The following is a 25,114-nucleotide window of genomic DNA, read 5'->3' on the forward strand; positions in this document are numbered from 1 at the left end:
CGCAAATTTATTTTTTGGATCTTCTATGGCTCATCTGCTCCTTCATATTCCACTTGCTGTTTTTTCCTCAAAATGCTTGTCCTGTTCAGACATGGAAATTTTGGTTCTACACAAAGTGCCTCTGCAAACTCCCTTGCTGTAACCTGTGCTTCTTTGAATCCAGTTTCTCTGTATTTCACTAAAAAGTCTTGTGTGTTGTTTAGTAAGGTAAGTGTTGAATCAAGCTGCATCGTTGGACTCTGCATTATTTTGCTTACACTTGAGATTTTACCAAGAATGTCATACCAGATTATGACAGATGTTAAAAACTTGAAGCTGGATATTTCAGAGGCCAATGACTGTGCTTCACTTTTAGTTTTTGGATCGCTGGCATCTTCTGAAAGAGCAACCAGTGCTGCTTCTTCGAGTGATTGTTCATGTGCATTCCAAGCAGGTGTGTATGCGCTGCGTGCATGCCAGCCAGAAGATTTTCCCTTAGTGTCCGTAGGGTCGGCCCTGGCGCCCCCTGGAGTGGCGCCTCCATGGCGCCCTGTATAGGGGCCCGCCGACCCTCCACCCCCTCAGTTCCTTCTTACCACTGGTGATGGCTAGCTGGAACTTTGCTCGCTCTTGCAGCAAGCCTAGCAGTGTCTCATCTAAGTGTATATAGTTGTTTCCTCTCTCATAGTTTAGAGTTAGTTTTAGTTGTAGGGTTTGGCTACACTTGCAGCTGTACAGCGCTGGGAGTTAAACCTGTCTTCGTACAGCTGTGTAGGGAAAGTGCTGCAGTGTGGCCACACTGACAGCTACCAGTGCACTGTAGTGGCCACATTTGCAGCGGTGTTGGGAGTGGTGCATTATGGGCAGCTATCCCAGCGTTCAAGTGGCTGCACCGTGCTTTTCAAAAGAGGGGGGTGGGGTGGAGTGTGACAGGGAGCGTGGGGGAGAGAGAGAGAGTGGATTTTTGGAGCTGACACTGTGTCAGCTCCCTGCCTTGCAAGTTCCGACCCCTCCCTCCACCCCTCTCTCATTCACTAAATGCAAATAGCCCTCTTTGTTTTTTTCCTCACAGACCAGATAAGCAGCCTCTCGAAACAGACCCCCGCCCTCCCGCTGTGCTGCTTCTCTCCTCAAGCAAACACTAGCTGTGGACCTTCCAAAGGGATCCCCCTGCCTGCCTCATTCACAGCAAACACTGGCTGTGTTTGTTTTTTAGATAAGCAGCTCCAAGAGCCTCAAGTTCACAACAAAACAGAGTGTTATCTTTACTTAAAAGCATTATGGGAAGGTTCCGGAGGTCAGTTACAGCATAGTAAGATTAATTACTGTTTACACTGGCACCCCAGCGCTGCAGCACCAGCACTATTCTCTTTATTCCTCTCGTCGAGGTGGAGTACATGCAGCACTGTAGCCAGGGAGATACAGCGCTGTATGTGCCTTGCCAGTGTGGACAGGGAGTGAGTTACAGCGCTGTAAAGCCACCACCAGCGCTGTAACTCTCAAGTGTAGCCAAGGCCCCAGATAGCTAATAGTTGTCGGGGGGCTTCCCCCGCAACGTACTTGTTGCCCCGCTGGGCAGGGTTTAAACTCTGCACGGACTGCGGGAAGTTTATACTGAAGAGTGACCCACGCTTGTCCTGCTTGAGGTGCCTCGGGGAGAGCCACCAAAGAGACTGGTGCAGTATCTGCAGGGGATTCCATCCCAGGACTCTTAAGGACAGATAGCAGAGACTCAGAGTGCTCCTGATGGAGGTTGCCTTACAGCCACACTAGGACCCTGAGCCTGCTGATCCGGTGCCCAGCACCTCATCCTCGGTGCGCAGCGCTCCGGCACCGCTAACAAGACAGAAGGCCCAGTCTAAGACCTCTAAGTCTCGGCACCAGAGAGAATCAGGACATAGAAAATCGGCCTCCGTGCAGCACCGATCACCATCTCTGGTGCCCGTGAAAAAGAAGAGGCCGGTGAGGGACCGAACACCCCATCAGGACCTTAAAAGGCCGGTGGCGTCCATGACTGCGGTGGGACAAGCCAAGCCACAACCGCATCCTCCCAAGGCCCCGTCGACTCCTGCCCCGGTGGCGGCGCGGTTGAGTCCAGACCAGATCCCCGGACCTCAGTGAGGATGTGCGTCTCCCATCGACCCTGGAGGCTTTCGAGGCGGCCTCTGATTTATTAAGCCTCCCGGTACTGGCCTCCCTGTGCTGGTAGAAAGAGCTGCCCAGACACGGCCCAACCCCTGATCCAATCAAGGGGCAAGCCGGCCATGATGTCGCCCCAGTTCCTGTGCCACTCCGGCGGCACCGGTGCAGAGAGAGCGCTCCCCGGCGACAGTGGGTACTGCTCCCCCTCAGTCCTCCTATTCAGAGACCTCGGACTCGGGGGCAGAATCCTACTGCTCCAGTAGATCAAGGAGCAGGAGGTCGGCTTCTCAGGCAAGCCAACAACCTTGCCCAGCGCAGTGGCAGCAACTGCCCTCCCAGTGGCCGTTCTGGACTCCCTGGGCCTACCATCAGTCCCTGGGATAGGTGCACGGCCCGCGCTCGAGATCTGTGTCGGTCTCCTCGACGTCAGTGGCTCCGGCGCAAATGCCTCCACCACCGGCACCGCTGTCCGACAGGAGTGTGCCACAACAGAACCTGGCACCGCCTAATCAGACACTGGCACCGACGGGGGACCATGTTTCCGACACTGCATGCACCGCCCAGCGTGCCTCGTTGTTCGGCGTTGACCCCGGTACCGGCCGCGGTGCCACATCCTACATCTGCACTGGCCACGCAACCAGAGTACCGTGTGCCGCAGAACCCTGCAGAGGCTGAGGGTACAGAGGAAGGTCCTTTGCAGGTGATCTCCTCTTCCTCGCCGGATGAGGTGGTTGTGGAAACTTCAGCGGCACCAGCCCTAGGGGACAACCGGGTGCTTCAGCAGCTACTTAAGCATGCCGCTCAGAGCCTGGCGATCCAAGCGGAGGAGATCGAGGTGGATGTAGATCCGGTAGTGGACATCCTGGCCCCCTCGGGCCTGTCTAGAGTTGCCCTACCATTGATCAAAACGACAGCTGATATGTCCCGCACCTTGTGGCAGATGCCAGCTTCATTGGACCCTACGGCCCAAAAGACAGAGAGGTGCTACTTTGTACCCTCCAAGGGCCATGAGCACCTATATACCCACCCTCCCCCAGACTCTCTGGTTGTGGATGCGGTCAACCAAAGGGACCATCGGGGATTCCAAGAGTCTACACCGAAAAACAGGGAGGCCAAGAAGTTGGACCTCTTTGGTAGAAAGGTGTACTCAACGGGGGGTCTGCAACTACGTATAGCCAACCAACAGGCTATAGTGAGCAGGTATGGCCATAACACATGCTCAGCCTTGTCCAAGTTCACTGAACTCCTTCCCCAGGAATCACAAACAGAATTTTCCACTCTGGTAGAGGAGGGGAAGCTAATTTCCCGGGCATCCCTCCCAGCAGCCCTGGATGTGGCGGATGCAGCCTCCCACACGCTGGCAAATAGGCTGGTCATGCAGTGGGGAGCCTGGCTTCAGGTCTCAAGCCTTCCACATGAGGTCCAACAGACTATCCAGGACCTCCCCTTCAGGAAATCAACCCAAATCATCTTTGTAGCTATGGCCGACAGGATGAAGGGGCTCCCCGTCTCTTCACAGCGTATCTCCTCATGGATTACGGCTTGCATCCGCGAATGCTACAGTCAGGCCAAGGTGTCTGCCCCGCCAATCACAGCCCACTCCACAAGGGCGCAGGCCTCCTCCGCGACATTCCTGGCTCAGGTCCCGACACAGGAGATATGCAGGGTTGCCACGTGGTCCTCAGTCCACACATTCACGTTGCACTATGCCATCATGCACCAGGCCAGAAACGATGCAGCCTTCGGCAGGGCAGTGCTCCAATCTGCAGTGAACTCCGACCCCACCACCTAAACTCAGGCTTGTGAATCACCTGCTCGGAATGCACATGAACAATCACTCGAAGAAAAAATGGTTACTCACCTTTTTGTAACTGGTGTTCTTCGAGATGTGTTGTTCATGTCCATTCCAATACCCACCCTCCTGCCCCTCTGTTGGAGTGCCAGTGAGAAGGAACTGAGGGAGTGGAGGGTTGGCGAGCCCCTATAATAGGGCGCCATGGAGGTGCCACTCCAGGGGACGCCAGGGCCAACCCTGTGGACGCTGCTAAGGGAAAATCGTCCAGCTAGCGTGCACGCGGAATGGACATGAACACCACATTTCGAACAACAGTAACAAAAAGGTGAGTAAACGTTTTTCGTAAACTTCCTCAGATTGATATCTCAACGTTTTTACACTTTCTTCTCTGCTTTCCCAGCATGTCTCAGATAGAGGCTTGACAGTAATACCACTGACATGTGCTTTGAATATTTGCCATTATTGAGTGGAAGCTGAAAAGAGCATGTAAATGCATTGCAGCAAACCAAAAAAAGAAATAGCTTCTACAGAAGACCTAGCCATATCACACAAAATCAAATTAAGGTTGTGGCATGCACACAGAACAAAAAAGGCTTGTGGATTTTTCCTCCAGCAATCCAGCTTGCACACCAGAAATGTGTCCTCTCATAGTGTTGCCCTTATTGTAGCCTTGTCCTCTGAATGTTCATTATGGACATTCCCATTTGTTTTAGTTCATCAAGGAGAGCTTAAAGAAGTCCAAAACCTGTAGTGTCCTCTACTTCTAAAAATGTGATAACAGATTCCTTAACTGTGATCTGTGCTGAATCACTAATGTCAACAAATCTCACTACTAACCACATCTGTTCTTTGACTTATGTCCAGAGTGCAATCTAGAATTACGGCAAAATATTTTGCCAAAGAAACCAATGAAACAATTTTGTCTCTCACTTTCCCGCTCATCAGCATGATCAGTTCATTTTGAATTCTTGGTCCCAAATAGTGGTCGTGTATTTCATTTTCAGTTGCTCTTCGGGAGATGTTCATTCATCACTGTGTCAAATTTTCCCAGCAGTTGTTCAGGCCCAAAAAACTGCCATTTTTGGGCTGGTGTAATTTGTCAACGCTTTCTCAAAAAGCAAGATTGTTTGTTGATAGATATTCAACAATAGATAATAGACGTTCAAGAACATGATGCCAATGCTGCTTCTCTGACTCCAGCAATCTTTGATTTTGGGCATCAAGAGTTGTCTGATTTTTTTTAACCTTACAATCAGCTCACACCATTTGTGCATACTTTCAATGTGGTGTTGTGCCTTTTCATGTTGCGGTAATGTGTGACTACAATTTTGCAAATCCTTAATACCCATGGTTGATATGTTAAAATTTCAACTGTTGAAAATCTTGCATGGGAAACAAAATACAGCATCCTTGCATTTAGAGTACACAAGCCACTATCTGACAATTTCACCGTTAGAAAGTCTTTTTTGTAGTAATTGGTTTCTTGAAGTTCCTACCTCTAATGTCTTTAGGATATTCAATACCTTCTATTCTCACAGGGCCTTTCTCAAGTATAATGTCACATAATTTTTTGTTTAAAGATTGCGGCCATGCGACATTGTCATCTATATCCCATGCTAGTACAGTTTCAACTGTTGTAATTTCTTGTTTTGTGTCTGTATCTGTTTCAAATGATTGTTCCGTGTATTGTTGAGTTTCTTGAACTTCGTCTGCATAAAAAATTTTCTTCGGCAGTTATTGAGCCTTTGCCAGAATGCTAAAATAATCAATTGGGTGGATGTAGCTTACTCCTGAAAAGGATCCCTTTAAAAAATTCACTTTCTCACTCAATGTATCTACTCCTTGTACCTGTTGAGGGTCAGGTCTGCTGACTTCAGTGACAAGTGTGCGTTTACTAGATTTTATTCCTGTTAACCCTGCAGGGTCAGTGCAGCAGGGAGAACCAACAAATGTGATGCTGGTGCATGCATGATCATCAGTTTTTAACTAAGTTCCATTTTCACAGCTATGTGCTGTACCGCATTGTTGTGACACTCAGAAGACAGTGGGCCTGCTCAGGTATAACTGACAGATGAATTACACTGAAGTTGTACAGGTGTAATGGAATTTGACCTGCAGAATCCTCATTATTGGTTGTGGTGAATAAGCCAGAAAGAATATAGCTTTACTCAGATTCCAAGTTGAGTGCTGTGGTGGCAGCTAGAAAAACAGTTTTATAAATAGAGTAAACTTGTTCTGGAGTCATTAAAGGTACATCTGTGCAGCAAGCAGCAGCCCGTGGCAGCAAGTCTCGGAACCTGGGTCAACAGACTTGGGTTCTCGAGGCTTGGGCTACTGCACTAAAAATAGCTGTTGTCGATGTTGCAGCTCTGGCTGGAGCTCAGGCTCTGAAGCCTGTGGACAGGGGTGGGCTTCAGAGCCCAAGCTCCAGCCCAAACTGCAAAATCTATAATAGCTATTTTTAGCACAGTAGCCCAAGCCTTTCAGAGTCCAAGTTGGTCAACTCCGGCTCTAAGATTTGCCTCCACATGTTGCTGCTCACTGTGTAGATATATCCTGAGATGCAATTTGTGTGGAACACCATAATGGTATTTTTAGAGTCACTTTTCAGAGTAGAACCAAACTTCCTTACTTCAGTATTTGAGTAGTAGTATATTTACTTTGTGTTATAATAGTGTCCAGTGGCCTCTATTGGGATCCATTTATGTTACTAGGCATGGTACAAATGCATCCAACGTCGCAGACCCTTATCAAAAGAGCTCATGTTATATACAGGTAGTGTTTCCAAATTCACTCACATGTAATCAACAAAAATTCCTTTTGTGTACCTAGAACCCACCAGGATAGCTGATGCAGCAGAACAGTATTTGCCAGGAAGTCCAGTGGCGGCTGCACCTGCTGCTGTTCCTTCTGCACTAACAGAGCCTACAGGAGAGACCAAAGCTACTGACACACCACAGGTTGAACCAACGGGTAAGATCTGTGGGTCTGTGTTGGTGATGGATTATTTGGTGATAGATTTAAGATTATGAAGAAACCATGGAGAGAAGTATGCACATCGCAGTGGAAGCAGTTATCACGAGAATCAGCAGATACCCCGTAGTTTTAGGCTATCTACTGTTCCTCAAAATGTCAGGACTTTCCATTACTTCATTGAAGGGTCACCTGGCAGCAATCCGTGCCTTCCATTCTCTGGTAGAAGGCCAATCTATCGTTACTCACCCTACCACAATTTGATTCCTGAAAGGCCTCATTAGGTCCTTCCTGCTGGTGACTAAACTCACACCACAAAGGAATCTCAGCTTGGTACTCTCAGCTCCTACCAAACTACCCTTCAAACCGATGGCTACATGTTCCATGTCATGCCTTTCCACTAAGGTTGCTTTCTTAGTTGCTATCACATCAGCCAGACTGATGAGTGAACTGGGAGCATTTGTGGCTGACCCACCATATATCATATTTCATAGAGAGCCTCCTCTTGCCTCAACCCAAAATTTATTCACAGGTAATTTCAGAGTTTCACATGAATCAACCTATTCACGTCTCAGTATTCTTCCCAAAGCCTCATGCTTCCATCAAAGAAAAGACACTGCTCTTCCAGGACATCAGACAGGTCTTGGCCTTCTATCTGCAAAGAACAAAACCTATGGGGAAAATACAAGACTGTTGGTATAGCGGAGCAATTGCGAGGACAAGAATTATCAGCCTAGAGACTTTAAGTGACTGATGCATCTAGAGATCCAGTGTTATCTGTTGACAAGTAATCTTCTTCCAGATGGGGTGCGGGCCCACTCTGAGAGCCCACGCAACCTCAATGGCATCTGAAATCTACCAGTAATGGACATTGGTAAGGTGGCTACTTAGAGCTCCATCCACTTCTTTACAAAACTTTACACCCTAGTCCAGGGTTCTTCAGCAGATGTAGTCATGAGGTCAGTAGTGTTAGCTATCCATACCAACTGCATCCTCACACCCTCCTCCTGTTTGAGTACTGCTTACCAATCACCCACATGTGGAATACACATAAGGACCAGCACTTGAAGAAAAAATGGAGAAGGTTACTTACCTGAAACCTGAGGTTCTTCAAGATGTGTGGTTCCTATCTGTATTCTAATACCCACTCTCCTTCCCCTCTGCTTTGGATCTTATCTGATCCATTGTAGGAGAAGGAACTAGGGAGGTATCATCCTTTATGCCCTCAGTTTGGAACACAAGGAGAGCAACTGCACATGCATGGACCAACAGAGTCTACTTGCTAAACATCTCCAGTCTCAAGTGCATGGAGTGCAAGGGTACCCATATGCGGAATACAGATAGGGACCACACATCTTGAAGGACCTCTAGTTACAGGTAAGTAATCTCCATTTACAGCAAAGGCTCCATGGAGCATGCTTTTTGCTTATGACATTATGTTGTGCTGTGAAAATAAATCCAAACTGGAAAGGGACATAGAACTGAATTAGAAAAAATAGCTTATGAAAATGGCATATGAATCAGCTGGAATCCATGTGGTGCTTTGTTGAGAGGGACTACAAGATGTTAGTGAAATTAGATGGTAGAGTGTTAGTCTGTGTGACAATTTAAATATCTGGATTCAGTCCTGAGCCATGTTGGGAATGTGGATACAGATGTCATGGAGAGCACTTGGTGTAAATTGAGGCAGTTGACAGGAATTTCTGCAATAAGAATATGCCAGGTAAACTAAAGAGCAAATTATATAAGATCATGATTAGGCCAGCCATGATGTGCGGGTTGGAATGTTAGACAATGAGGAAGAGAGAAATACTACTACTACTTCACACTGCTGTAATGAAACTGCTCAGGTGGATGTTGGGTAAGATGAGAGCTGATAGGCTATGCACTGAAAGAGTACAAGCCATTATGTAGGTAGTCCCCATCATAGAAAATCTGAGGGAATATTGACTGAGATGGCTGGGTCGTGTGAGACGATGTGTGAGATATTTTGGCCAGAAAGTACCAGATCTAGTAGTCAGACTCATGGGACAAAGACCAGTGAGGAAGACCTAGAAAAAGGTGGTTCAAGATGCTGAAGGAGGATGTGAAGAAAGTTGATGTCAGCTTGGAAGATGAAGAACAAGAAGGTGTTGGGATCTAGGATTGATCCCATTTTAGTAAAGATAGCATATTATCAAAGCTTCCAGCAAAAACCCATCATGAGTGAAAATTCAGAGGTGGGAGGGTTTGGCTGAATTGTATGGCTAGGGAATGATAAATCTAATACACCTTCAGCTGTTGCATTAAATATGCCTAGAAGCTGATTAAATGATTCTTTCCTACTTCATAACCCACAGCTCTTGCAGAATGTGAAGTTCCAAAAACTGGGTTATCTTTATTTGTGGTTAGTAGTCAAATAAATACTGACTTGTGATCCAACTTTGCTTTAGTCATACCAATGTGATCACAAGTTCAATTTATTGATGATTCTTTACCCTGTCGTTCATATTGTTCACTGCCTTCTGAGAGTCTGAGGCCATGTCTACACTGTAAGTTGACTTAACGTATGTCGGCATACAGCCACCGCAGTAATTACATTGCTTGTGTATGTGTACGCTTTGCTTCTTGTGTCAGCAGTGTGCCTCCTCACTGGGAGCACTTGCATCAATTGTACTGTCAGGGTGGTGCATTGTGGGATGGCTTCTCAAAGCCAGTAACAGTCGATATAAGCAATGCAGTGTCTACATTGACACTGAGTCACCCTGACTACATCAGCATTGACTCCACCTCTCGTGGAGATGGAGTTAAGTCAGTGTAGTAGGACAATTACAGCGACAGGAGCCAAATTTTAGTGTTGACGCTTCTGTAGTTAGGTTGATGCAACACAGCTTATGTTAACCTAACTCTGTAGTATAGACCAGGCCTCAGGATTTGTTGGAGTCCAACAATACTACTTGCACCTGTATACATTTCCCAGTAATATATATTCTGTACCAATCATTTAATTTATTTTGGAGAGGGTCATACCCTAGCTCAAACAGTGAACAATAAATATCAGTCAATGACTTGGCTTTGGAAACTCAAGTGTACTGCATAATTGGTATAGCCTAGGTATAGGGCTTTTTAGTTCACCAAGCACAGAAGTGAGAGTATCGGTTATGGCTGGAGAAAGTGAGTTCTGTAGTGTTGATTAAAGGAGGTGGTCAGATTAAAAAAATAAGCTTTATAAAATGAATTTCTTAACCTTTGTCAACACTTCAGATCAGCGATACGCAGGCTGAGGCTCTCGAGCTGCAAGTGGCTCTTTAACGTGTCTCTTGTGGCTTTTTGCAGCACATATTAATACATGGTGTTATTTAACTATTACCCAATAGTTATTAACCAATCAGGATACTTTTACTATGTTATTAACCAAGTGTAGTTGATAAAATAATAATACTTGGTCAGTCATTTTGCTGCAAGAATAATCTATATAAAATAGTAAATGCAAGAATGAAGTGACACCACTGTGGCTCTTTTGGGTAATGTTGATCGCTAATGTGGCTCGTGAACCACTGAGTTCTGAGTATTGTTGCTTTAGATTATTAAGAATCGAGTTTTAAAACTTAATTTACTTCCCACCATTTATACTGGTGTTCACTTTTTCTGTATTTCACTAAGTTTGGACAACGAAAATAGACTTTTTTGGTTTTGGTCACTATTGTGTTCTGACTTGAGTGCCTTCAGACTATGCTGTGTTACATATGGAGCAAATACTTCAGGACAATATTTAAATCCAAATAAACTGTATGAAAACACTTCTTTTGGTTTTATTAGGGTTTTGTAAAAAACAAACAAACAAAACCCCTTGTTTTTAAAAGCTGAAATTTTGAGCTTAAATTGACAGAACAGTGTCCTTGAAGAATTTCAGAGCTTCTGAAGTCATTGGGAACTGGGAGACTGTTGATGTCTGTTGAATAAAATAAGAGCCCATGAGCCACATTCTAAAGCCTGTATACGTTCCAAGTTGAGTTCTGTTGTCAAGTGCAGAGTCAGGCGTTGCCAGTGCTTGGATCAGAGAAGAAGGTCCTGTTAGTGATGTAGTTGGTGGTAGTGCCTTCTAAGTCAGGAGTAAATCAGTGCTCCTGCTTGAGATAGCCATGAGCACTATGCAACCGGAGACACTGTTTTTTAAAAAATATGATGGAAAACAAGGTTTTGAGCCCATGTGGTCGCTGAAGATCCCATGGTACGTTTTTTAAGTGTAGAGGTGTAGCCAGCTGAATGTATTTGTGTATCCACATAGGAATTCTTCTCTATTGTGATATTTAAATAAGTCGTTCTCATTCCTGTTTAATATATGCTGTACATTGCCACATGCCAGAAGATCACCAACTGTGCCGCCTCATATGCTCCTGGTGGATTTTCAGGATTTGCTATAAGACTGCATACCTGACTAGGAATTAGGTCTATTAAAAATAGGGTGTATAGAGGAATACAGTAGTTTGAGGCACTTTGGTAACACACAAGTGTCAAATAAGGCATGTAGACAAGGATGCAGACTTTGGAATATTTTGTACTGTACCTTTTGCTGCCATTTGTACAAGAAGGTGTATCCGTCATTACCACTAATAGGAATTATACACAGTCACATATGGAAAAAATAAGCCCCTTAAAGACTAGTTTGTAGGTGCTTTTCCTCTTCTCGTCATCCCCCATTTACAAACTTCAGAACTAGCAATATTTAGTATACTGGTTTCTTTAACTCCTGTTAATCTCTGCAGCGCCTGTTCCAGTGATGGGTGCAGCGCCTGTTCCTGTAGTGGAAGAGCTAATGATGTTTGAACCTTCTGTGGAGCAACACAAGTCAGCTCTTAATGAACCTCCAACAGGTAAGCGGACACCAGAAAGTCTGCATAAACTGTTACCTGGGGACTTAAATATTTTGGCAAATCCTGTGTGAAGGCCACTATGAGACCTGAGTCTACAAAGGAAAGTCTTACTAAAAACCCTGCAGTACAGTAACTGGTGTAAATCCAGATATAGAAGTTCCAGTAAGATTGTTGAACACCAAGTAGTGAATTCATCCAAAATAAATATTGCTCTGATCTGTCTTAAACTCAGCCTCCTGATTGCAGCTCAGCTCTGCTGCCAAGGTGTGCACAAAAGGAAATGGCTCACAAGGGTATTTCATGTATACAATATGGAATTGATATTTTGTTGTCCATTTTAGGACTTTGCATTGCTCTAAAGCACTATGGAATCTTTGGGAAAATCAAGGTTCTTCTTTGAGTGATTGCTCATATGCATTCCAGTTAGGTGTGTGCGCGCCGCGTGCACGTTCGTCGAAAGATTTTTACCCTAGCAACACTCGGTGGGTCGTCTGGGCGCCCCCTGGAGTGGCGCCGCTATAGCGCCGGATATATACCCTTGCCGACCCATCCGCCCCTCAGTTCCTTCTTACCGCCCGTGTCGGTCGCTGGAACAGTGGAGCGCGGCTTAGCTGACCTCCACTTCCCTAGCTACTCGTAGTTTCTCTCGTTAATTCTTGTATATAGTTCAGATTTATATAGTTGTAGTTAACTTTATTCGTTTGTAGTATAGTTAGTGTATTTAGTTCACAGGGGTTCGGGGATTATCCCCTTCCCCGCACCTGGTGCCAGGTACGTCGGACCGCCCGGCACCAATGTCTGCCGCGGCACCGACAATATCAGCACCGTTAACTCCGGCCATGCAAGAGCCGTCGAGTCCGGTGCTGGAAAGCTCCCCGGTACGAGCCGTGGTCGAGCTCACTATTAAGCTGCGTCAGAGCCACCTGCTCTGCAGCCCGAGCGCTATGCTAAGTCGGACCGCCCGGCACCAATATCTGCTGCGGCACCGACAGTCTCGGCACCGTCGACTCCGGCCATGCAAGAGCCGTCGAGTCCGGTACCGGAAAGCTCCCTGGTACGAGCCGTGGTTGAGCTCACTATTAAGCTGCATCAGAGCCGCCTGCTCCGCAGCCTGAGCGCTATAATAAGTCGGTCTGCCCGGTTCTGATACCTGCCGCGGCACCGACAATATCGGCACCGTCGACTCCAGCCACGCAAGAGCCGTCGAGTCCAGTGTCTGAACGCTCCCCGGTGTGAGCCGTGGTTGAGCTCACTATTTCCTCCATGCCAGAGAAATTTCCACGGCGAGGGAGTTGATGGCAATGACAGCGCCTGCGCTGCCTCAACCCCCGGCACTGCCTGTGCGGGTTATATCGTCGATCGGCAAGCCTGCCTTGCTCAGACCACCCTGCGTCGGCACCACAGAGCGGCAACATTCACGTTCGCAGTCCCGCAGATGTTCTTGGTCCCGTCGCCAAGCCAGGTGCCGACACCGCTCACGGTCCTGGCACCGTTCTCCATTTCGGTACTGGTTGTACTCGTGGCACCGATCAGCGTCCTGTTCGCCGACCTGGTACACTCAGCGCCGATCCAGCTCTCGGCACCGCTCCAGGCACTGGATCTCGGTCGACCTCCCGGCACCGCTCCGGTCGCAAGTCCCATTCTCGCTCCCGGTACCAGTATGCCTCCCGGTACCGATCCCCAGTGCCACGTCGAGTGACATCAGCTAAAGAGGGAGACTCTGCCCAGGGCTTTTAGCTCCTCCATGGCCATCCATTCGGATGTGCACACCAGAGTGCCCAGGCACAGGACCCTGACCCCCATCAGTGGCCACCCTGTACATCTTGGGCGTGCCATCAGGCCAAAGGCCTACCTGTGATCCCATCTCGCTCTGTTCCGTCAGAGCACTGGGTGCCAGAGGCGACAGTTAGCCGTCCCCCTCCGACCGGTATGGAGGAAGCCCCGGTTCAGCCACCGGATTCCCACATCCCACCGGATCAGGAGGTCGCCCAGGAGCGTGCGCCCACACAGGACCCACTTGTCTCCGGCCTTTCTTCTCCCTCCTCCCCAGATGAGGCGGTGGCAGGAGCGTACTCCTCGGGCCCTCCCCTAATCGACTTGGGGGCCCATCATGACCTCCCGAGACGGGTGGCACTCACTATGAATCTCCAAGTGGCCACTATCCCGCCCGTGGGCACGGGAGTCGAATGCATGTGCATGGTATCCTCCAGGGGCAACAGGCACCTATATGTACGTCTTTCCCCCTGCTCCCTTGTCATCTAGTCCGTCAATGAGACGCAACGCCATGGCCAACAGGTACCAGCCCCTAAATCCAAGGAGGCTAGGCGAATGGACTTTCTGGGCCATAAGATGTACTTGGCAGGCGCCCTGCAACTTCGCGTAGCAAACCAGCAAGCCCCGCTTAGCCGTTACTATGGGTGGCGGTGGGAGAATTTACGGAGTCGGTTTCTCAGAACTCCCATCAAGAGTTTGATGCCCTCCTGGAAAAAGGGACGAAAGTGGCGAGAGCTTCCCTCCAGGTCTTGTTGGATGTAGCTGACTCCACAGCCACGACTCTGGCCTCGGAGCTATAGAGGAGGTTCCAAGGACGAAAGGGGCAAAGGGTTTTAGTCCCACTAATTCCTGATCCCCAAGGTGAAGGGAGGTCTCAGACCTATCCTAGACCTGCGGGAGCTCAACAAGTTTATGATATATCTGGAGTTCCGCATGGTATCCATGGGGACCGTCATCCCATCCTTGGATCCCGGAGACTGGTATGCTGCCCTCGATAAGAAGGGCGCGTATTTTCACATCGCCGTTTATCCTCCACACAGAAGGTACCTCTGGTTTGTGGCCAACCGTCATTTCCAGTTTACGGTCCTCCCAGTTGGCCTCTATACAGCCCCATGTGTATTCACAGTGTCTGGCTGTAGTCACCGCCCTCTCCGCCACCCTCAGATACACGTTCTCCGTATCTAGACGATTGGCTCATTCGAGGGACCACCGTGGCCCAAGTTACCACTCATGTGGGCGTCGACAAGGTCCTATTCCTGCGTTTAGGCCTGATGATCCATATAAAGGAATCCACCCTGATTCCCACACAGGGAATAGACTTAACTGGGGGCCATCCTGGACTCCAGTATCGCACAGCCTGCTTACCTACGCCTTGATTTCACGCGATGGTAACCGTTGTACAAGGTCTACGGACCTTCCCGACAACTTTGGCTCGAACTTGCCTAGGTTTCCTGGGTCACATGGCTGCCTGCATGTTCGTAACCAAACATGCCAGGCTTCGCCTCCGTACACTTTAATCGTGACTCACCTTGGTGTACCACCCGGGCAGATACAGCATGGTCATGGTCACGGTCACCTTGACCCCCCCCCTCCCCCCGAGCCTCCTAGGCTCCCTCGACTGGGGGTCGACGCCCTCCCTGATGTGTGCAGGGATGCTGTTCCATCCACCTCACCCCTCGGTGTCCCTCATGATGGACGCCCCATCTCTCGGCTGGGGTGCTCACTTGGGTCAGTTTCGCACTCAAGGCCTTTGGTTGGCTCAACAGCTGGCCTTGCCCATCAATGTCCGGGAGCTGAGAGCAGTCTGCCTTGTGTACCAGGCGCTGCAGCAGCACCTGCAAGGCTGTTGTGTCTCGGTGTTCACAGACAACACAACGGCCACGCATTGCATAAACAAGCATGGAGGAGCACGGTCCTCCCCTCTTTGCAGGGAGCTATCCAGCTCTGGGACTCCTGCACAGCCCAATCGATGGACCTGGTAGCGTCCTTTCTCCCAGGGGTCCGGAACACTTTGGCGGATCGCCTCAGCAGATCCTTCCTGTCTCTCAAGTGATCGATTCCTCCGGACGTTATCCATTCCATTTCCGGAAGTGGGGTTTTCCCCGCATAGTCCTCTTCGCTCTCGCGAGAACAGAACGAGAGAGAAGTTCTGCTCATTCCAAGGCCTCTTCCCGGGCTCGATCTTGGCTGCTTTTCTGATGCCGTGGACGAGCCATCTGCCGCACGCTTTCCCGCCGTTCCCGCTGGTTCACAGGGTCCTGCTAAAACTCCACAGGGACAGAGTGCACCTGATCATGATCGCTCCAGCGTGACCCAGGCAGCACTGGTACACCATGTTGCTAGACCTGTCGGTAGCAAACCCAATTCCCCTGCCTCTTTGCCCAGACCTCATAACGCAGGATCACGGCAAACTTCACCACCCAGCCCTGCAATCCCTGCACCTCACAGCATGCCTGCTGCGGGTCTAAACCGATCCGAGTTACGTTGTTCTGCCTCGGTTCTACAGGATTCTCCTGGGTGGTAGGAAATCTTCCACTCGGTTAACGTATCTGGCTGACTGGAAGTGTTTCTCTTGCTGCTACGAAACGCACAATGTTTATCCCACCGAGGTTCCGATCCATTCCATCTTGGACTACCTCTGATCTCTCAAACAGCAGCGCCTGGCGCGGTCATCATTAAGGGTACACTTGGCAGCCATCTCTACCTTCCACCCAGGGGAGAGTGGCCACTCCATATTCTCACACTCTGTGGTTTCTAGGTTCCTCAAGGGCGTGGGGCGTTTATACCCCCAGGTTCGCCGCCCCGTCAAAACCTGGGTCTTCAACCTGGTTATAACCAGACTCATGCCTGCCCCATTCAAGCCACTGACAACATGCTCGCTGAGATACCTGCCCTGAAAGACATTTTTTTCCTTGTGGCCTTTGCATCGGCCAGACGAGTCTCCGAGCTTCAGGCTCTCACGGTGGACCCACGGTATACTGTGTTTCGCAAGGACAAGGTGCGGTTGTGACCACGTCCGGCCTTCCTCCCTAAGGTGCTGTTGACCTTTCATATCAATCAGGATATCTTCCTTCTGGTCTTCTTTCCGAAGCCACATTCATCGCGAAGGGAGCACATTTGCCCTCCCTAGACGTCCGTAGGGAGCTCGCTTTTTATATCGACCGGACAAAGCCCTTTCGTACGCCCCAACTCTTCGTTGTATTGGCAGACCGGATGAAGGGCCTACCTGTCTCCTCCCAGAGGTTTTAATCTTGGGTGACGTCATGCATTTGCACCTCTTGTGACTTGGCCCATGTTCCATCGAGCCACCTTACTGCTCGTTTCACCAGGGCTCAGGCTTCTTCTGCTGCCTTCCTGACTCACATACCCTTCCAGGTGCTATGTTGTGCTACTACCTGGTCCTCGGTCCACACCTTTGCCTTATTGGTCTAACAGTCCAGAGATGATGCAGCCTTTGGCTCAGCAGTTTGCATTCTGCAACATCTCACTCCGACCCCATCGCCTACATAAGGCTTGGGAATCACCTAACTGGAATGCATATGAGCAATCACTCAAAGAAGAAAAGACGGTTACTCACCGTTGTAACTGTTGTTCTTCGAGATGTGTTGCTCCTATCCATTCCAGACCCGCCCTCCTTCCCTACTGTCGGAGTAGCCGGCAAGAAGGAACTGAGGGGCGGATGGGTCGGCAGGGGTATATATCTGGCGCTATAGCGGCGCCACTCCAGGGGGCGCCCAGCCGACCCACCGAGTGTTGCTAGGGTAAAAATCTTCCGACGAACGTGCACGCGGTGCACACACACCTAACTGGAATGGATATGAGCAACACATCTCGAAGAACAACAGTTACAACGGTGAGTAACCGTCTTTTTCAGAGAGAGATTTAGTGCAAGCCGTCAAAAGGCATACTTACCCATCCCTAGTGGCAATTATTTTGTGTACATATTATGGTACCCAAAATATGTACTATAGGTTCCAAGATATGCCAAGTGATGTACAGACAAATAAGAAGACATAGTGCCTACCTCAAAGAGCTTCTAATCTGAATAGGGTCTATTAGAGTTTGTTGCTGGGTAGATACATTTTTTGGCAATTTTGCCAGGTTGCTTTAGCTAGAGAATTCAGGGATTGAGGACAGGGATATTAAATGAGAAATGTTTGTTTTCTGGTAGTGGGCAGGGGATTTTATTGTGTATGGGGCATAATCATTGTAGTCCATGCTGTACAATCAGAAGAAGCTAGCATGGTCCCTGCTGGGTCGAAGTTATGATCTAAGTTTGACAGACAGTATAGTTCAGACTCTCAATACGGGACAGGTAAGCTGTAAAGTACACCCTGGTAAAGATAGCAGTCACTTTTTAAATGTTATGCACTTTAATTCTTTAGTGTCTTAACATTGGTAGGCTTTTTGGTAGAAGGGAGTTTTTAAAGGGAGAGGTTTTAACTAAAAGCAGCAGGCTAGAGAGTGAGCCGTGAGGGGTGGTGTGGAAGAAGTTGTGAATAAAAGAGCCAGACAATGTGGGCAGATGTATTTAAACAGGCAGTTTTAAGAAGTGGAAAGGCTTCCAGGAGAAGTGAGAAGAAGGAAATGAATGCTGAAACACAGGTTATGGGAGTGTAGAGAAGATGAAGAGAAGCTGAGATTTTCTGTGGGAGGCCAGAGTAACCAATGAAAGGATAAGATTAGGGGAACGGAATAGTCAGAATAGTAGGAGTGGGGACGACATTTTGCATGATCTGAAAGGGAATGGGTTGAGAATCAGGTAAGCTAGCGAGGAAGGGGTGACAGTAATTGACACAAGTGGTGACCAAAGCCTGAACAAGGATTTTGGTGATCCAGATGGAGAAGAAGAATGAGAGGAAATTCAAGACAATGCAGTGACAATGGCTGATGGGAGGAGAAGTAAGGACATGGTATAGGTGGGCAAAAAAAGTGGTATTTCGCTATGCTTAGTCTGAGCTGCTGACGAGACAGCTAGAATGAAATTGGAGGGACAGTTGGAGAGGTGAGATTGGACAAGTAGGGAATTATGGTAGTTGGAGCCATGAGAGTAAAGAGTTCATTTGTAGATAAAGTGTAAAGTAAAAAGAAGAGGACTGAGGAAAGAACCTGGAGAGAACTCAGGAGAAGTGGGGGAGGAGGATCCGCCACAAGAGCAGCTGGTGAGGCAGGACAGCAGAGATGTAAAAGCCCAAGTTGAAGAGAATTATGGAGTGAACGAGCAGGCAGTAGAAAAAGCGGTTCAGGAAGTCCCTTAGACTTATGCAGGAGGAGGTCAGAGTAGGCTCATACTTACTGGAGAGTTTGGGAAGAACAGTTTCAAAGGAACAGATGGTAACTGGATTGCCTGGGATTAGGAGGGAGCCAGAGGACAAGAATTCAAGGCACTGTGAATAGACTGCTTTCTCCAGGAACTTGGAGGCAAATTGCGGGAGGGGGGAGATTAGTTGGAGAGGTAAGTGGGATCTCAACTGTTTACAAGTGGAAAAACCACTAACTTTTAAAATTTGTTGTAAACAGTATCATCTGCCCCAACTGTGAAAATGGAACAAAAAATGACGGTCCCAGAAGCCTCTACTCTTGGTGCAGATAGTACTCCTGTGCTAGAGAATGTGGAAGAGAATAAACCATCTCCCAGCAAACATACAGAGCATCTTCTGAAGCCAAATGAAGAACTCCCAGAGTTGGCAGGTGAGAAACCTATAAACCTGGGTACAAAATCAAGAGGGCAGCTTTGTTGTGGAGTCAGCATTTTTGTTTGAGCTTAACTCTTCTCCCTCCCAATTGCTCACTCACACTATTCCTCTGCCTTTGGCAGAAACCATGCAAAGAAGACTTCAGCCCCAAGGTGAATATTTTGGAAAGTTATGAGCATGTGAAAATGGGGGGTTATATTAGAAACTGTTTCTCAGCCTCAACCTGGGGGGTAACCATTGCAGATTGCTGTAATGTAGATATGATTTCCATTAAGGACATGGGAGGGAATTTGTATTTCTCTTCCTTTTTTCCCCTATGCATATTTGTTGTATCCATTGAATATGGTGGTTGGTTTATTACAATTTTTATTTTTTATATCTTTGTATAAAGTAATTAAATGTATATAACTTAAAAAATTCAAGGTAATTAAAAATCTAATAGGTCTCTAATGTGATGACTTTAAAAGAGCTAAATTGTGTCTGAATTTTTTATGTCCCTGTTAATTTTTTATGTGTATAATAATAATAAGCACTTAAATGTAGAACATCAATCCACATTTTGGAAGCTCTGTCCAAACTTTCATTTTTAATCAGCATTGTGAACCGAGTATTTGTTTTAGCTAGCATGTTACAAGATGTTTCTGTCCCTTTTTTAGGTGAAATTAAAGGTTAACTTTCTTCTGTATTTTGGTAGTTTTGCAAGCTTCCTTGTTAGTTGATACAGTAAACAAATGTTGGGAAAAGCAACTGTACAGTGATAAAGCATTACAAGTTGAGTTTAAGAGTTGTATGAAAGCCTGTGTTGTATGAACTCTTGATCCTTCAAGTGTTTGCTCATGTTGATTCCATTCTAGGTGTGTACGCACGCCCATGTGCGCAGTCGTGAGAGATTTTTGCCTTAGCAGTATCTGTAGGGCTAGCCATGGTGCCTCCTTGAGTGCCGCGCTCATGCGTTGATATATCAGGCGCTGCCGGCCCTATGCCCTCTCAGTTTCTTCTGACTGCCCGTAGTGGTTAGTCAGAGTGCTTTTCCTTGCATAGCAAGGGCTAGTGGTTTTGTCCCTTCTGACCTGGAGCCTTAGGGCCTTGTAAATAGTTTGTATATAGTAGTTAGTGTTAAGTAGCTGTTAAGTGTAGTTAGAAGTTAGAGTCCCAGGGGGGACTTTGCCCCAGGCAGGGCATGCCCTGCTCTCCCGGGTTTAAGTCCTGAGCGGGTTGGAACAGGCCTAGGCCTGTAAGTGACCCATACACCAGCTGCCTCAAGTGCCTGGGGGAATCACATGTGAAGGACAAGTGTCGTATTTGTACAGATTTTCGACCCAGGACTCAGAAAGAGCAGGATATTCATTTCCCGGTTCTTCTCGTTTCCGGCCCTTCGTCCAGCTTCCGAGCCGTCCCTCCAAGACTCACCTAATACCTTAGTCTCAGTGCACAGCGCACCCCTGACACCGCCCGGCACTGCTCCCCATTGCTGGTGCCCAAAAAGAAAACAAAGAAGCATGGCTCCGCGGCACCGGGCAAGAAGGGCCATGGGACATTGGGCAAAGGGCCCAGTTTGGGCCGCCCAGCCACTCCAAAGCCATGTGTACGTGCCTCCCCGGGCCCTTAGCCCCTTAAAGGATCCACCACTGGCTCACGGGAGCAGTAGAGAACCCAAACTCCTGATGGCGATGAGAGAGCAGAGGTCTCCACCCACACTGCTGGCATCACCAATGCTGCAGGAAATGGCAAAGGCTCCCTACGAGATCAAGCCAGCAGCTAACAGCTCTCAGGGCAGTGGAGCGCTGCCGATGCCCCAAGGCAGGGCAGTGCTCTCCTCCACGCTGCAGATCTCCAGAGTTGCAGTCCAGATCCTCTAGAGCTCACCCTTGGTCACAGGCACTGCGATCGCGGTCCCTGCAGTCTCAACATGGATCGCCTAAGCGGGAGGTGCTAGTCTCCGTACTACAGGGATCTTTCGCCTCCTGCCAGTCATCCTCTTGACGCAGATCTCGGTTGCCTGCCCCGTGGGAGCACTCCCCATCACAACTTCAGTCCCCCCAGCACCAGTCCCCTCAATACCGGCACCAGTTCTCTCATTCCAGGCACCGGTCTCCAGCAGCGATGGTCAGCAGACAGATGCAGTTGTCGGTGGCCCCACTGTGCCTTGCCCAGACTCCACTAGCGTGATTGGGCTCCTGGGGCCGTGTCGACATTGACGGCGCTGTCTTGGCAGTGTGGCCAGTGGCCTTATTGGAGCGCATTAGGTTTGCCAGTCATGATGATGCCCCCTTCGCACTGCTCATCTGCTGCTGCCTCAGAGCAGCACCAACGGCACCAGGCTCAGTGCACGAGTTGCGCGTAGAAGACATTGCACCCATCCCTAAACCTCCCTCCCCATGGGGGATGATGCTCCGGGGCCTCCGTCGGTCGTACAGTCGTAGTCTTCATCTCTGGCTGAGGCGAGCGCAGGACTCTTGAGGGCCAGCCAGCCGGACGATTTTAAGGAACAGCAGGCCCTTCTTCGATGAGTGGCCAAGAACTTGGGCCTAGAGGTGGAGCAGATGGCCGAGCAGGTGGACGCTTTGTTCAACTTCCTCTTAGCCTCTACACTTGCCCATGTTGCACTACTGGTGCATGACGGGGTCTCAGAATTGACAAGGCCCTCTGGCAAACCACGTCTTCCATCTCTCTCACCTCCAAAAGGTCTGAAAAGAAGTACTTTGTCCTGGCCAAAGGGTTCAGGTACCGTTTATACCCACCCACCTCTGTGCTCGTTGGTTGTCTCTGCAGCTAACGAAAAAGAGAAGCCGGGATGAACCAGCTCAACTCCCAAAAATAAAGAGGCCAAAAGACTTTGGGGACAAAAATGTATTCCACTGCCAGCCTACAGTTCCAGGTGGCAAACCATCAGGTCCTCTTGGACAGATATAATTTTAACTTATTATTGGATTCCCTTCATAACTCCTGCGGGCTTTGGCCCAAGAATTTGGCACCCTGGTAGATGAATGCACCGCGGCAGCTAGGAGCTCCCTCCAAATGGGGTGGGATGTGGCAGACTCGGCAGCCAGGGGGGTTGCGTCGGTGGTGGTTATGAGGCGCAGCTCCTGGCTTCAGACCACCAGCCTTTCCCAAGAGATGCAGACCTCAGTCTAGGACCTCCCATTCGATAAGAACAGTCTCTTCTCCGAACAGATGGATGTGAGGCTGCATGGGTTGAAGGACACTTGGGCCACCCTTCGCTTACTGGGGATGCATACGCCTCAGTCTGCATGGAAGCAGTTCCGGCTGCTCCCGCCGCCAAGACCCCTCATCAGGGGTCTGCAAGGAGAAGGGATAGAGACATGAGTTTTAGTCGTTGCCGCCCTTCCTCCTCCCGTGCAGCCCAGCCCAGCGAAGCATCCATTTTGAAGGTGCGCTTCAGAGCGATGCCCCAGTCAGTTTCCCGGATCCACCTTGTTCTTTCCTCGACTGTCTTTGTCCCTACTGTTAGGCCTGGTTGCGGGTCACCTTGGACCGCTGGATGCTGGACATGGTATCTTGGGGCTGTATCCTGCAATTTTCCACCGCACCTCCATCCCACCCACCCCTCTTCATGGACCCTTCTCACAAGCAACACCTTGTTCAAGAGCTCGAGAATCTCGTGCACCTGGGGGCAGTGGAGGAGGTCTCTTGGGACATGAAAGGGTTCTATTCCTGCTATTTCCTAATCCCGAAGGCAAAAGGGGGCCTCAGACCCATCCTGGACCTGCGTTGTCTCAACAAGTCTCTCATAAAGTTGAAGTTTTGCATGGTCTCCCTGGCCTCCATCATCCCCTCCTTGGATCCAGGAAACTGGTATGCCACCCTCGAATAGGGCACACGCATCATCAGTGGCTTTCCTGGCACAGGTACCAATCCAAGAGGTCTGTAGGGCCACTACCTGGTCATCTGTCCACACATTTGTGGCTCATTATGCGCTTACCCAGCAAGCTTGAGACGATGCTGGCTTTGGCAGAGTAGTGCAGCTGCAAGCCCGTGAACTCTGAGCCCATCTTCATTGATACTGCTTGCAAGTCACCTAGAATGGAATTGACATGAGCAAGTACTTGAAGAAAAAGTTACCCACCGTTTTTGTAACTGTTGTTCTTCAAGATGTGCTGCTCATGTCCATTCCATTACCCGCGCTCCTGCCCCTCTGTCGGAGTTGTCGGCAAGAAGGAACTGAGAGGGCATAGGGCCGGTGGTGCCTGATATACCAACACCTGAGCGCGGCACTCACGGGGGTGGCACAGCTGGCTCTATGGATACCGCTAAGGCAAAAATCTCCGACCCCGCACATGGGCACACACACACGTAGAACGGAATGGGCATGAGCAACACATCTCGAAGAACAACAGTTACGAAAAAGGTGGAAAACCATTTTTTCTTTCAAGAAAAGAGGCTTGATCTGTCTTCAGATAGCAAAGACAATCTTGTATATTTCACCTTTGACACTGCAACCATTTTGGAGGGTATTTGTCAAAGGGAGCTTGAGGGAGGAATATATGTAGACAGATTACAGAATCTTGTAAATTGCATCTGTATTGTAAACCAAAATGTACCCTTGTCTATATGCCTGTGTGTAAAATATTGGATGGACTCATTCATCAGATGTGAAACATCCCATCTTACTGTGTTTTTTGTGTTTCAGTTCCAGTGGAAGCAAAAGAACCATTGACATTAATAGAAACTAAAGAAACCCTTCCAGAACAAACAGCTCCGGCTGCTGACCTGGCCATAGCAGAGAAGCTGAAGGAAGAGGCTGAGCTTAGTAATGCCCACCATACAGAACCTCCACAAAAGAAATCTCCACTGGAACCTACAGGTAGAGATTTGACAGTAGCTGGAATTTAGAATTAAAATATGTTCTCTCTGAATACCATTCTTCCTTCTCCTACAAGCTGCGTTTGTCTTACCCTTCAGCCCCCTGGGCAAGCACGCGATTTTCTACAGCCAGCACTGTGCTGTTTTGGGAATTCATCACAATGATTCTGCTTGCACTTTGCCTCCAGTCTCTGCCCTGTCACCTCTTTTTAAATGATTTAATCTCCTTCGTTTCAGGACTATGAGTCCAAATTTGGATGCTGCTGTTATTTTTGTTGGGGGCTGGCTTATGTCTTCACTGCTAAAGCATTTAAACGCTCACCTTCCCTCTCTTCTAATGCCATTTCCAACATGGCTCTTATTTTGGTGTTAAGACAAACCCAGTGTTCCTTGATTCTAGTAAAATAATGTTCATGGCAAATTCTTTTTCCAAATTGAGGTGTGTGGCTCAAAGAGGAAAACATAGTTTTGTCCCTGCTCCACTAACTCACCTCTCCATTGAGCCTAGATTGCTTATGTTTCTGACTGGAGGCTGATTTGTGGGACCAGGGCTTTGTAAGAAATGACTGACACTCTCTAAAGTTAATGGCTTATAATTGAGGAAACTAGAGCTATCTACGTCTGAGTACAGAAAATTATTTTTCTTTTGATGAAGTTTTGCCTTCCACTGCTTTACGGGTGCTGTGGGAAACTTACTTCTAGCTTTTTCTTCCCATTACATCCACACGCTTTCTTCTTGAGCCTTACCTTTCCACTATACTTCTATTTCCTACTAAGAAAAGTTTCTAAACTAGAGGGTTGTAACTGGTGTAGCTGCTGTCTTGTCATGCTACGATAACAGGAAAAATGGATCCCTAATGCCTTTTCTAAATATTGGTAATTTCTCACTACAAGAGCAGTTGTTTTATGGGAGTAAAGATCACCAACTGTACAAAAAATGATTGTTTAATCTCTGTCATTGATCTATTTGACTTTCCAATAACATAAAGAAATTAAACATAAAACCTATTTTAAAGTTAGCTTTCTTAAACAGCACCACTAAAACTGGGTTTGGGGTTAGTATGGTATCAGTGTGTTTA

At 48.3% G+C, this 25,114-nt stretch overlaps 1 protein-coding gene across 11 annotated transcripts in view; it reads left to right on the forward strand.

Moving 5' to 3' along the window:
* Positions 1–25,114, forward strand: part of MAP4 (microtubule associated protein 4) — a 288,369-nt gene that overhangs the window by 179,632 nt on the left and 83,623 nt on the right. For all 11 annotated transcript variants that reach the window (XM_039526893.1, XM_039526892.1, XM_039526894.1 and 8 more), the window contains 4 exons: positions 6,749–6,889; positions 11,635–11,742; positions 19,036–19,206; positions 23,863–24,036. In XM_039526893.1, the coding sequence (XP_039382827.1) occupies positions 6,749–6,889; positions 11,635–11,742; positions 19,036–19,206; positions 23,863–24,036 (594 nt within the window). The remainder of the gene's footprint in view (positions 1–6,748; positions 6,890–11,634; positions 11,743–19,035; positions 19,207–23,862; positions 24,037–25,114) is intronic.

The sequence above is a fragment of the Mauremys reevesii genome, linkage group 2 (assembly GCF_016161935.1).
Source record: "Mauremys reevesii isolate NIE-2019 linkage group 2, ASM1616193v1, whole genome shotgun sequence".
Lineage (NCBI taxonomy): Eukaryota > Metazoa > Chordata > Testudines > Geoemydidae > Mauremys > Mauremys reevesii.